The sequence below is a fragment of the Papio anubis genome, chromosome 13 (genome assembly GCF_008728515.1).
Source record: "Papio anubis isolate 15944 chromosome 13, Panubis1.0, whole genome shotgun sequence".
Lineage (NCBI taxonomy): Eukaryota > Metazoa > Chordata > Mammalia > Primates > Cercopithecidae > Papio > Papio anubis.
Genome location: NC_044988.1, coordinates 4,630,301 through 4,644,296, shown reverse-complemented (window position 1 = coordinate 4,644,296; position 13,996 = coordinate 4,630,301). Strand labels below are relative to the sequence as shown.

At 57.5% G+C, this 13,996-nt stretch overlaps 1 protein-coding gene across 1 annotated transcript in view; it reads left to right on the top strand.

Annotated features, from left to right (window-relative positions):
• WNK2 (WNK lysine deficient protein kinase 2) overlaps positions 1–13,996 on the top strand; it is a 136,341-nt gene that overhangs the window by 71,431 nt on the left and 50,914 nt on the right. Inside the window, 7 exon segments of the mRNA XM_031654036.1 lie at positions 2,854–3,009; positions 3,488–3,679; positions 5,483–6,094; positions 8,357–8,650; positions 9,210–9,259; positions 10,100–10,268; positions 10,422–10,538. Of these exon segments, the coding sequence (XP_031509896.1) occupies positions 2,854–3,009; positions 3,488–3,679; positions 5,483–6,094; positions 8,357–8,650; positions 9,210–9,259; positions 10,100–10,268; positions 10,422–10,538 (1,590 nt within the window).

The window sequence follows — 13,996 nt, the reverse complement described above, 5'->3', positions numbered from 1 at the left end:
CTGGGTCTGCGACATTATCCCAGACTGTTCCACAGATCACGGAAAAGCATCATTTGTAAGAAGGAAACCTGAGATTCGATCTCACTGCCCAGCCTCCTGAGGGGCTCCTGGCACTTCTCTCCCACATACTGTGTAGCGGTTAAAGTCAGAGCTATGAAAATAGGGCGGGGCTGAGGGGAACACTTTCGGGGAGCACGTGTGGCGAAGGAGTGATGGAGCCTCGGGCTGTGACGACGCGTGCGGGATGATTCCCACGGGAAAGACTAAGATGAGTGGGGTCACATTCGGCATGTATTTTTTTATTTTGATTTTTTCAAAACACTTTAGAAAGCAAAACACGGTGAAACCCCGTCTCTACTAAAAAAAAAAAAGAAAGCAAAACAATTGCTCTTTGCAGTCCCAAGTGCCCAGCCACGGAGGGGTTGCCCATGAGCCCCAGGCAGTAGATTGGTACCCTCAGAGGGTAGTTTGTTTATTTATTTATCTGAGACGGCGTCTTGCTTTGTTGCCCAGGCTGGAGTGCAGTGGCGCAATCTCTGCTCACTGTAACCTCCGCCTCCTGGGTTCAGGCAATTCCTCTGCCTCAGCCTCCCAAGTAGCTGGGATTACAGGCACATGCCACCACGCCCAGCTAATATTTGTATTTGTAGTAAAGACAGGGTTTCACCATGTTGGCCAGGCTGGTCTCGAACTGCTGACCTCAGGTGATCCTCCCTCGTCGGCCTCCCAAAGTGCTGGGATTACAGGTGTGAGCCACTGTGTCCGGCTGGCCTCAGAGGGTGGTTTATGGGGTGAGCACCTCCCGTGTGAGCCAAGAAGCCCAAGCAGGGACATCACACGTGCAGCCACTGTGTACTCTGGGCCAAGCTCCTTCTTCCCTAGTGAGCAGCTCCTGCCTGGTGCTTTGGCTATGCTGGTTGTCACTCGCACACTCAGCACTGTGGCCCGTCTTCTTGATGCCGTCTGAGCGTGGGCACATGGGCTGTTCTGGCCTCCTCTGTCCTGCTGGCTGCCCTGCTGCACCCTTGCATGTGGGATCACCCTTCCCAGGTCTGCTCAGTCAGAAGGGTGTAGAAAGGCCCTTTGGAAAAGCAGTTGAAGCTATTTGCCGAGTCTGCCTTTGCTGACTGCAGCCCCAGCACTCATTTGCAATTTGCATTTGCGTTTTCTTCATTTCACAAAATGAAGTGAAATACAATTTTAAACAGCAGAAAGACCTCATTTAAGGAAAGGTGAGGCTGGATGTGGTGGCTCATGCTTGTAATCCCAGCATTTTGGGAGCCTGAGGCAGGAAGAGCACTTGAGCCCAGGAGTTCCAGGCCAGCCTGGGCAAAAAACCGAGACCCTGTCTCTATAACAAATTAAAAAAAAAAAAAAGAAAAGGCTACTTGCTGCTCCAGAGTGATGGTTCTTGGCTTTGAGGATTGGCTGAACTGGGGCTGGACTGGAATGTTCTGTCTGGCTCTCATTCCTCCTCAGCCTAGGTTAGGGCTTCCTGTGCCATGTGATGCCACATGAGGCACTCCTGGCCTGGACTCCCACTGGTTCAAGTCCCTCTCCTGTGGCCTGGGTGATGCTGCTGGTGTCAGCATCAGCCTGGAAGCCAAGATACCTGAGCAGGGACATCACAGGTACAGTCACCTTGGACCAGGGGCCCGAGTCTCAGTCTTCCTACCCAGTGACACAGAGACAACTTATTCAAAAAGGATGAGGCCTGGAAGGAGTCCCCAGGTGCACTGAGGGCTCTCCCTACCACCCCTGTGCCTTTCCTGGGATGGTTGCCATGGTGATGTACCTGCAGCGCCCAGTGAAGCAGGAGAAGCAGCCAAGGAGGAGCAGCCGCCATGGGGCTGCCAGGCCGCCCTGGGGGCTGTTGGGAGCATGAGGCCACTTGCTCCTAGGCTGCCAGGCCCTGCCCGAGCTCCTGGGCTGTGCACAGTGCTCAGAGCTGGTAGACAGATGGTCCGGCCCAGTCAGGCCCATCCTCCACTCCCTGGCTTCAGGTGAATCCAGAATCCCAGCTCGATCCCAGATACACTTGCTCCAGCCACTCACACCACGCTGCCTTTCATAAAGCACCCACCGCAAAAGACAAGTGAGGAGAGCAGTTTCGGGCATGTTGTCACTCATGTGATCCAGAGAACCGCACGGGAGGGAACGTTCGTGGCAGGGTGGGACAGCCACGATCCTCTGTAGCCCCGCCTGCTCCTCACATTCTCATTGTTTTGAAATAAATCCCAGACAACAAGACACTTCCCCTGTAAATGATTCAGCCTCCGCCTCTGCACAATAAGGACTCTTAGAGAACAAAGCCCCATCCCATTATTACACCAACAAATTAACAAATTCGCAGCAATTCCTCAATGGCAGCAAATACCCATTCTGAGAGCTTAGATTTCCCATTCTTCTGTGGTCTGTGTTCGCTCCGCTGCCGGACTGCCCACACACTGTTCCAGGGCCCATTTCGCTTCATATCGTCTGTGAGTTGTGTATATGTTTTCATCTGACATAGTCACAGTCATACGGACTGTGAGCTTCCCCAGTTTAATGTCCTCGGGAGCCTTTCTCCACGGTTCTGCAAAGCCTCTGTGCTGGCCTTTGTTGTGGTTGTGTAACGTTCTGTGGGGCTGACATGCCCGGGCGCCCCTGGGCTGGGGACTGTGCTGTTCCTGGCCCTTCACTGCTATGAATGATGCCCAGGGCCGCCTCACTGCTTCTGCTGTCATGTTCCTGGGAAGAGGGACCCTGGTGAGGACCAGGCACAGGGATGACACGAGGCTACCCTGCCCCTGCCTGGGAGGGGGCCTGGTGGCCGAGAGCTGCTGCTGAGTGTGGCCCTGGTGCTCTCTGCAGCCTAGCCTGCCGGTGGGCTCCGTCCCAGCCCCCGCCTGCCCTCCGCCCCTCCAGCAGCACTTCCCGGATCCAGCCATGAGCTTCGCCCCCGTGCTGCCGCCGCCCAGCACCCCGCTGCCCACAGGTCCAGGCCAGCCAGCGCCCCCCGGCCAGCAGGTGAGTGTGGCACCTCCTGTGGCCACTGTCGCTCCAGGCAGGCAGTCAGCTCTGCTGGCCCCTGGGCCCAGGTCTGTGAGCACCTCCCTCAGACCCTTTGCTCACATCCTCTGTGGTTCCCCCAGGTATTTGGTGTGGCCGAGGGATGGGGGTAACTCTCGTATGTGCATGTGTATATGTGTGTGTGTACGTGTGTGTGTGCGTTTGCGTGCGTGCATAGTGTTTGCAGCACCCTGCACATGGAAGGCTCTGCTCACTCAGAACATCTCTGCAAGATCTGCTGTGTCGTGGCTCCAGGCTGACTGGAGTTATCTGAATGTGTGTATGTGTGACTGTGCAAGTGTGAGTGCAGGTATGTGTGAATGTGAGTCCGTGTACATGTGAGGTTGAAGGTTGATATCCTGTCATGTGTAACCACTGGGGTGTGCTTGTCTGGGCAGATTGGTGGTCTAAGAGGAGCTAACTTCTCTTCTTCCAGCCTCCTCCGCTGGCCCAGCCGACACCCCTGCCGCAGGTCCTGGCCCCACAACCCGTGGGCCCCCTCCAGCCAGTGCCCCCCCACCTGCCACCGTACCTGGCTCCAGCCTCCCAGGTGGGGGCCCCTGCTCAGCTGAAGCCCCTCCAGATGCCACAGGCGCCCCTGCAGCCGCTTGCTCAAGTCCCTCCGCAGGTACTTCTAGGTTGATGGCTGCCATCAGTGGTGGCGCACGCTTTGCCAGGCTCTGGCTGGTGCACCAGGACACCCACAGAGGGGGTTGTCTGTGCATGTGACCTGTGACCTGGGGTCGGGCTGGCCAGGGAGTTGGGGCTGGGCTGGGGAGTCCGGGCCGGGCAGCGTGGGCTTTGTGCACAGTCATATGCACCAGGAATGCTCCAGGGACCCACACAACCAGCCACGTATCCCTTGGTGGGTGGCTTGGCTGCTGTCTCCTGCCCTCCAGCCTCACCTTCTCTCCCAACCTGGCAGGCTGCTTTTGGTCCTTCCAGGCCATGACACCTTCTGGGCTGTGAGTGTCGGATGGGGTCCTTCAGGGAGGGTGGGCAGCCCAGCACCCCATCACCCGGCACCCTCCCAGCAACATGCCCATCTGCCCTCAGCGTACCCATGTGCCCAGGCTCATCCAGGATAGGAAAAGGCTTGTTAGTCCAAGGTTGTGGACAGCAGTCTTGAGGTGGTTGCTGGGCTGGCACAGAAAGCAGGTGAGTTTGCCTCAGAGGAGCGTTCTTCCTGTGGAGCTCCCCCAGGGCCGTGCGGCATGTGGCTCCTTGGAGTTCCAGAGCCAGCCTGTGGCATTGCTGACTGCAGGGAAGCCCAGCCAGCAAGGCTCGACTCACACAGCAGAAGTCACTTGTCCATCTGGGGACACTGTCTCTGGGGACACTGTCCATCGCTCGAGGGACCCGACTGCATGTAACTGGTGCAGAATGATTCCAGGGCCAGGGCACCATTGCCCAGGTAAATGGCATGGAGGATTCTAGGTGTTCCCGAGGCCTTCGGTGACCCAGACTAGAAGTGTGCTTCACTCTGAAGATGGGGCAAGCGCGTGTTCCTGTGATTCACGAGCCCCACCTGGAAGATTCTTTTGTGTTGTCTCACCCTGCTCAGGCCCAGATGTCACCATAGGACGTTAGGCAGCTTCAGAGTCTAGTGAAATCATTATCTTGCTCGTTCAGACAGACAGGAGTTCGTGTGCATTTTTGCTGCTTCTTGATTGCATGGAGGTGTAGGCCGTGACACACACCAGCATGCACAAGGCGGCTGTCAAAGATGGAAATGCTAAGTCCACGTCGCTGGGTGTCAGCCACCCCCAGGAGGCACATGCATTGCTGAGAAGATAGAGGCGAGGTTTCGGGAGTCCCTGCTGTGGGGAATGCTGGACAGGACAGGGGTGTCCCCTGAGCCAGCTAAGGGGGCTCAAAGATTTGCTTTCTCTGAGAATCCTCTGAGAAGTTAGGTTTCAACTTGAATTTGTGCATGTTGCAGGGATCAGGCTAAGGTGATTTCAGATGCTCAGGGCCAGTCTGGTGGCCCTGGCAGTCCCAGCCCTTCCAAATGAAAACTCTCCAGGGCTCTGAAGTCACTCCTCTATGACTTGTGGTCACTGCTCCTGCTGCTCACACTATGTGAGCTGCCCCTGACTCCCTCAGAGCCCCCAGCAGGGCTGTCGTGAGTGTGGACACAGGGAGATCTCCCTGCACTGGACCAGGGGTGATCTAGCAGGTCATTCCCAGCCTGCCAACTTTCCTTTTCTATTTGAAGAGCTTTACATGGTTGGGATTTCTGCTTCTGTTGGGTTTATCTTTGGGTTCCCTTCAACAGCAGCTACACAAAGGTGTCTCGGAGGGAAAGGGTCATGCTCTCTTCATCCCATGTCCCCTCGTCCCCAGTGACTGTGGCTGTCCTTGCATGCAAGTGCTGTGGTCAGGGACCCTGGTTGGGGCCCACACTGACACACTTCTGTGTCTCTTTCAGATGCCCCCGATTCCTGTTGTGCCCCCCATCACGCCCCTGGCGGGAATCGACGGCCACCCTCCAGCCCTCCCAGAACTGCCGACTGCGACCGTGCCTCCCGTGCCACCGCCTCAGTATTTCTCTCCAGCCGTGATCTTGCCGAGCCTCGCTGCCCCACTCCCCGCTGCGTCCCCAGCCTTGCCTCTGCAGGCTGTGAAGCTGCCCCACCCCCCTGGGACACCCCTGGCCGTGCCCTGCAGGACCATTGTGCCAAATGCACCGGCCACCATCCCCCTGCTGGCCGTAGCCCCACCGGGCGTGGCCGCCCTGTCCATTCATTCTGCCGTGGCCCAGCTCCCAGCCCAACCTGTATACCCAGTGGCCTTCCCACAGATGGCACCCACCGATGTCCCTCCTTCCCCCCACCACACGGTGCAGAATATGAGGGCCACCCCTCCCCAGCCGGCACTGCCCCCGCAACCTACGCTACCCCCGCAACCCACGCTGCCCCCACAACCCACGCTGCCCCCACAACCTGTGCTGCCCCCGCAGCCGGCACTGCCTGTGCGCCCTGAGCCCCTCCAGCCCCACCTTCCTGAACAAGCTGCTCCAGCTGCTGCACCAGGGAGCCAGGTAATCACTTGCTGGGCAGGGGCTCACCCTCCCAGCGTCTGGGGACCCTCAGGACCCAGAGATGCAAAGGACTCTTGGCTGCTCTGTCCTCCCGCTCCCTTGGCTGGGCCTGTGCTACCCCTGAGCACCTTGATTGAGGGGCAGCTGGGGGCCAGGCAAGGAGGCAGCTCTGCCCGGGGTGGCCCCTCTCAGGAAGAGATGTGTGTGAGGTTGAGGGAGGTGGGGGCTGGCGCCAGCGCGGGGCATCTGCGTCTCCTCCGTGTTCTGAATGCTCAGGAGGTGCAGGAGTCCGTGCCTGATAGGTTCTGTGTCCCTCCCTTCCCACGGCTCTATGGCCCCTGCTCTTGTGGTATCTTTGTACCTGCCCTCACCCAGGCCCGGTCTGGCAGCCTTGGTGTGGCTGGCATTGGGGCACAGGGCGTCTGTCTGAGGTCTGCCCTTCAAAGAGCACCTTGTCAGGATGAGGCAGGGTGACAACCCCATCTTAGGGAGGGTGAGGAAGCGAGGCCAATAGCGGGGTGGGGGCTGGGGGCAGATGGCACTGCTGGCTGCAAGGGTGGTCATGGTGGGACCTGGGGCCATGTCCTGGTGTCAGGTCAGGTGGATACCTCATGGCAGCATGCTGGCTGGCTGTGAAGGGGCGCTCTGGAACACAGGATATGTGCCCCACTGGTGGGAGGCCTTCCCACGGGGATCTGCACCCCTACCCAGTCCACTCACGTTTTGGGACTTGCAGACTATTCTGTTCAAACTTGAGTGAGGAGAGAGAGGCTGGCATGGGAGCCTTCCCACCTGGGCATTCTCGCACCTGGGCCTCTTTACCTGGGTCCCATCCTTCCTGGCATTTTCCCACCTGGGCCGCCTCACCTGACCTCCTCCTACCTGGCCTTACCCCAGTTCTGAGCCCTGTCAGTCCTGTAACTGTGGCACAGCCCTGCCTTTCGAGCCTCAGCCTCCGCAGGAAAGTGGCTGGCGTGGCCCTAATGTGAAGGGGTCTGGGGTGAAGCATCCCTGGTGCCAGGTGCCCCCCAGCTGTTAGTGCTGAATCCAGTCTGGAGTGAGCTGCCCCGCTGTGAGCCGTCCCTCCTGTCCATCACTTCTTGCTGTCTTATCTCCAGAGGGCTTTGTGTGTAGAGAAGGAAGGGGTGGTACATATTGGATAGCAGGGTGGCGTTTGATTAGACAGTGAGTGGGAAGAATCGCGTGCGTCCTGTGGCCCACCTGAGTAAGCACTGTTGGTCCCAGCAGGTTTCAGCGGCAGCTCAGAGCCTGCTGGTTCACAGTCAGGTCTGTTTCTCAGAAAGCCGAGGGCCACAGCAGGGAGCAGGAGGGGGACCTTGCTGTCTGGGCCTTCCTACCTGAAGAGCCTTTCTGGCCACAGTTAGTGGCTACAGAGGGGTGCCCTGTGACATGTGAGGGTCACTGCCAGACTCAGTGGCTGTCCCTGCTGTTTGGCTGGGGAAGGGTCCAGAAGTCTGTTGATGAGCTGGGCCGGCCACCCCGTGGGGTCCCCTGAATGCAGCAGCTGGGGTGTCTGTCCAGGAGGGAAGTGGCCACCGGCCAGGCTGGGGCTTGGTATTTCTGACCCGGCCACTGGCTGCCAACAGAGGGTCTCAGGGCCAGCAGGCCCAGTGAATGTGGCTGTTCCTTCCAGCCCTGAGAGGTGAGAAGTTCCTCTACATTTTCAGCCTTCCCACCTCCAGAATGGGGGAAGAAGACAGAGGGTACTTGCACTTCCCAGTCCATGGTTCCTCTTTCCCCACTTGTCTTACCTTTTACTGCCGAAGAGCTTTTAGAGGGAGATGAGAACAGTGAGAGAGCCAAGCCGAAGCCGCTGTCGCCCTCCAGAAGGCGGCAGGTGTCGGTGCGCACTCTGAGGCCCTATGCGCGCTCTGACCAGGGGGCCAGATGGGGCAGGCTGCCGCGGGCCCCAAGGGGTGGTGGGGGCCTGGCTTTGATGCTTTGTGTGTCCTCTTCTCTGACCCTTCAGCCAAGCTTGGCAGGTTCATAGAGCCCTGTTCCTGACCTTTCCACACAAATAGACTCTTCCACAGAAAGGGCTGTGAGAATGCCTATGTTTGTTTGCTTCTGCTCACTCCATCCGGCAAATGTGCTCTGAGACAGGGACTCCCCTTGGGGAGGGTGTGGACCGGAGAGGGGCGTTCCCATCTTGGCCTGGGGGTTCCCAGATACACCTGGGAATGGCTCCCTCAGTGAAGGCAGCACCGGCCCTGACTTGCATCTTGTCCCCTGTGTCCCCAGATTCTGCTTGGCCACCCAGCTCCCTATGCTGTGGATGTCACCGCTCAGGTCCCCACCGTGCCTGTGCCACCGGCTGCGGTCCTCTCCCCGCCTCTGCCGGAAGTGCTGCTGCCCACCGCCCCTGAGCTCCTGCCTCAGTTCCCCAGCTCCCTGGCCACGGTGTCCGTCTCTGCGCAGAGTGTGCCCACCCAGACCGCCACGCTTCTGCCACCAGCAAACCCGCCACTGCCTGGCGGGCCTGGGATCGCCAGCCCCTGCCCAGCTGTCCAGCTGACGGTGGAACCAGCCCAAGAGGTGTGTGCCCCTCCCCCCAGCTTGTCCCATGACTGGGCAGTTGCGGCCACCGGGGGTCCGCACAGTGACCTGGGGTCTTAGTCCTAGAGGTTGGGGTTGCTCGGCTCTGGGACAGTCACCCAGGTTCTGTTCTCACCTCTCCCTAGATTTCATACTTTCTGTAAGCCACATCAAGATGGAGGCTGTGATTTTTATAGATACAGGTTTAGAGGATGCTTTCCCTGGGACAGGATGCCAGAGACTGTGAAAAGCTTTCATAGCACCAATGTGTCCTTTTTGAGGGATGATCAAAGTGGGTTAACATTTTTGGAAAGGAAGTGGCTCCCAGCTTTTATTAATCCACTTGGGTCCAAGCGTTTCAACAAGATAAAAACCTCCATGCCTGCTCCCATTGTGATGCCCCCCGGGTCGTACCCACCTGGCTGCAGAAGAGACAGGAGAAGGCAGGGGAGCAGGCTGGGCCGAGGCGGTGGGGAGGGAGAGCTGACTGCGCGGCTGTGCCCACAGGGAGGCAAGAGCCCGCGTGACCCGTTCTCTTTTCTCTGGGTTTTTATTTCAGGAGCAGGCCTCACAGGACAAGCCGCCCGGCCTCCCGCAGAGCTGTGAGAGGTACTGTGGCCCAGCCTCGACCTCGCAGGACGGGGGTGGGGGCGCAGGCCCATACAGCCACTCAGCCTGGCTGCTGCCGCTGCTTCACCTGGAACCCACTGCAGTTCGCCCTGATGCCATTAGGGGTTTTTCAAACCTGACATGGTGGAGCCTCAGGGGCCTTCTCTCTGGGTCTTGCTGGCTGTTGGAGTTTGGTAGCCAGAGGCCCCTGGCTGGACTCTGGGTCCCTGCTCTGGTTTGCAGTGCTGAGAATGTTCCAGAACGGAGAGGCTATGGGCGGAGTTGGTAGTGCCCAGAGGCTAGGAGGGGGCTGGGAGGGTGGCTCCCTATGTACAGGGCTATATCCAGCCCAAATCCTGGGTCTCCTGGCCTCCTGGGCTGTGGACAGAGGTGTTTCAGAAAATGAACTGTATCCTTTTTTGAACCGTGACCATTTGTTCCACCCTTCTGGGGTTCTGGGCACTGCCTGTGCTTGGCATTTTGCAAACTGCAAAATGGATTGGCCTCACAACAGTGGTGGATGTGTTTCTGTTGCTGTGGCACAGATGGGGAAACTGAGGCACGGGGCAGATTCACAGGTCAGGAGACTGAGAGGACCAAGGTCACGCAGTTAGTAGAAAGCCCGTGCTTCCCTCTGCCCATGCCACTTGGGTGCAGCAGGGAGCTGGGTGAGGGCCCAGAAGCAGGCTTGGTGTATTCGCACAGGACAGGGGCTGCCTCTGTAGGTCACGAATTTGGGCCCTGGAGACTCCACACTGTTCCGAAGAAGTTGACTTTCCCCACCATTGCCAACGTGCTGGTTGTCCTTTGGTACCATTAATGTTCTTGGGTTTTGCTCAGCTACGGAGGTTCTGATGTCACTTCTGGAAAAGAGCTGAGTGACAGCTGCGAAGGCGCCTTTGGAGGGGGCAGGCTAGAGGGCAGGGCAGCCCGGAAACACCACCGCAGGTCCACGCGCGCACGCTCCCGGCAGGAGAGGGCCAGCCGGCCCCGGCTTACCATCTTGAACGTGAGTGGGCGGGGCACGCAGGGGGGCGGGGCGCGCGCGGGGCGTGGCGGGGAGGCGCGTGGCGGGGTGGGGGTGTGGGGGTGTGGCAGGTGCGCGCGTGGGTACGCGCATGGCGGGTGCGCACATGGCAGGTGCTGATGGCGCCCCTTCCAGGTCTGCAACACTGGGGACAAGATGGTGGAGTGCCAGCTGGAGACGCACAACCACAAGATGGTGACCTTCAAGTTCGACTTGGATGGGGACGCACCTGATGAGATAGCCACGTATATGGTGAGGCTGAGTCTAGGTGGCTTGCCTCCTGGTGTTCCTTGGGCATGTGTGGGCCTGAGCAGAGCGCCACAGGTCACATGTCGAGCCTGGCCCTGTGTGGAGGTGTCGGTTGGCCCAGGGGCTTTTCGGGGACAGTGCTGACCTTTTACGCCTCGGGCTCTTCCTCACACTGGGCGGAAACCCTTTGGATTTGGAAGAACAGCTTGAAGGATGTTCTAACCATTCTAAGATGCTGCTCCCTGAGGGCTTCCGGAGCATCCGAGCCCTTCCTCCAAATAAAAGGAAGCCTTGTGGGTAGGTTCCTTGAGTGAGGCATGGGGAGGACATCGCGGAGTCTAATGTCCTATGGTCCTTACTTAGAGCTTCTTCCAGCCTCCCCAGCTGGGGTGCGAGTTCTGAGCCCTGACCCATGTCCCATATCCCCTCCCAGCTCTGCTTGCGTCTCCCTCTGGAGCCACCCCTCCCTGCCTGTGCAGACCAACCTGAGTCCATGAGCACCTTGTAGGCCTTCACAGCCCCACACCTGTTGTCCCCAGCACCTGACCCAGGCTAGGAGTGGGGATGGTTTTCGGGCCCTCAGAGACTCTCCATCTGAAAGCACAACGAAGAAACATGGAAAGGATGCACATGTGTTCCTCAAACTTCCTGGTCCATCCATGACTGCCTCCCAGGAGGACATTCTCCCCAGACCGTTATTCCTGCACGAGTGAGGTTTAGGGAGCCAGGTCCTACAGGGGCCAGCAGCACACTGGACAGTGTTGTAGCGCTCACTCCAGATGGCCACCAAGTGCCTGGAGTGGGCTGGCATGAGTAGGGAATAGAATATTCCATTCAAGTTAATAAGATAGATTGCCCCATGTGCCTGCCTGCGGCTGCTGCATTGCACATCATCAGAAAGCTGCCCCCATTGGGCTGCATCCCCTTGACCACCCCTGCCCTGGCTTCATGAAATCCTCCTGTGGGCTTTGCAGGGGAAGCCCCTGGCTTTCTGCTCCTAGACAGCAAGTCCCTGCCTTAGGGTCTGCTTTGCAGAGACACCCTGGACAAAGCCCTCCCAGAGCCCAGGGCCAGGGCATCGTCCCCTGCAGCGTTAGAGAAATTCTTCTGACGCTTGCTACAGTGGTCGGGACGACTTTATTCAGGACTGTGGCAATGGGCGAGAGAGAATGAGTTTAACTCCGAATGCAGCAGACACCACAGGGGATTGGTAGCAGAGGAGCAGCACGGTGATGGGTGGCTGGAAAATAGCTAAGAGGAGACATCAAGGTTGGGGATTCTGGAGAAACTCTCGTAACAGGATCGGTGCTGCGGGCAGGTGAGAGGCTTTGTTCAACCTCAAAGGTGGGAGATGAGGAATATGGTCAGATACAAAGGCTGGGAATTCTTGCTACAACTGGCTTAGGCCGAAGACATGATGGGGCCTAGTCAAGCCTATTTGGAGGGTCAGAGGCGCCAGCTGTGCTTCAGTCAGGGAGGAGCCTTTGTCAGCAGCAAGCAGCTGGTTCGTCAGTGCAGCACGAACACCAGGTCCTCGCTGGGCTGCTGAAACTGGAGAACATTTCTTCTCTCATCTTACTGTGTTTTTAACCTGTGTCTTGTATTACTTCATACACACGTGTTTCAAACAGGATAAAGCATAATAATAAGTGCATTCCCGTGAAGTTATCACTCAGCCACCGGCTGATGCTGCGTGTGCGGCTGGCGCTGCGTGTGCGGCTGATGCCTCCAGCGCCCGTCTGCCGGAGCAGGAAGCCACACACGCGACATCAGCCACATCGGCCTGTGTCGTATCCACTGGCCCCCTGGTTTTCAGTCTTCTTGTGTGTCTCTGTGTGTGAGTCTGTGAGCTGCACACATGTAAGTCCTGCACAGTAAGCAATGTGGCTGTCTTTAGCTGTGTGCTTTGTAAAAATAGCATCTTCTCAAGCCTTGTTTTTTTCACTCAGCACTCGGATACTCCTCTCATTTTATTGCTTTTTCTGTCATCTTAGTAAACCAAGTCACCTAACATACCTGTCTGAAGTAAGCATGCTACAGATACACAAATTTGGTCTGTAAAAACAGTCCAGCAGCCCTCCTCCTCGTAGCCTGTTCCTATCCCAGGGACAGACTGGCTCCAGGGACTCAAGTTGAAGGGTGGGTATGTGGCCAGCGGGACAAGCTTCTGCCCGCCCTGTGGACTGTCTTCCTGTGAGCGTGAGGTACCGGCTGTCCTGAATGTCCCATCAGTGGTTCGAGGTAGGCAGGCCTTGGATTCATCATTCTGACCATGACGACCTTGCCCCTTAGTAAAGGTGGAACTGCAGAAGTTTCATTTAATTGGCGTGGATTCTAATGCCAGATTTTACCTGGACCCTGTAGTTTTAGATTTTTGTTTTGTGTTCAAGTTAATTTTATTCTCAACATACTTAAAAAGAAACATAATATGAAAACATTTTCTAGTTGCAAAGGGGTTCTAGTTCAGTTTTGTTTAGTGAAAGTTTCACAAAATTGGAACGTTGCTTAAATTCTCGTATGTGGCACTCCAGTCACAGCTTGCTGGATGCTCCAACTTTGGCCACAGTGTACTCCTCTTAGACAACATCGCAGTCACATGCTACACTAAATTAAGCAGTGAATCACGGAACACAGCACAAGCCAGCACTTCGTTTAGGGGTATATGCAGGTGGTGCTGCTGGGGTTGGGGTCTGGGGTGCCAGGGGAGTGTGGAGCGCAGAGGAGCTCTGCTTTGCAGCCAGCTCGTTATAGTATAGGGCAGATGTGCCCATCCCAGAAGGGATCTGAGACCACGGATGCCCCAGGCAGGGCCTAGAGCATCTTGGTGACTGCAGAGGTGAGTGCGTGGGAGGAGGTACCATGGCAGGAAAGGGGCAAGGTCTGGACCCCACTGGGTGGTGGCACAGGCTGAACTCTTTCATTGGTATGGTTTTATGAGATGCACAGCATTTCTCTCTGCCTGAGTGGCCAAGGATGTAGCCAGAGCCTGGTGTGAGCCCGGGGTCACGTGCCCATTGTGAAAGTTGGGGACTTGGACGTGTCCTGAGTCCCTGGTCTGGAGGCTTTGTGGCATTCAGGCTATGGTGTGGGACCTCCCCTTAGCCATGACAGGAGCTGCTCGTTGGACATCAGGCCACGCTTGCCTGTGTGCCGGGGCCATAGTTGAAAGTCAAAGCCTGAGGCTGGGAGAGCAGGGTGTGCACAGACCAAGAGGTGATGTGTGGCCATCCTGCTATAACCTTCCCATCTCTCTGTTGTTTTCTGTCTCCCACAACCTCCTGCTGACTGGAGCCTTTGCTTTCAAACCCACCCTGCTTGTCTGTCATGACTGCCTGGGCACCTGTGTCCAAATGGACCCCTTCCCCTCTTCCCAGTCCCCATCCTTGGCCCCCTCCATCTTATGCACTCACCTGTTCTGCAGATGGCTGGATCGGCCTCAGGGTCTGTGACCAGCTGCAGCT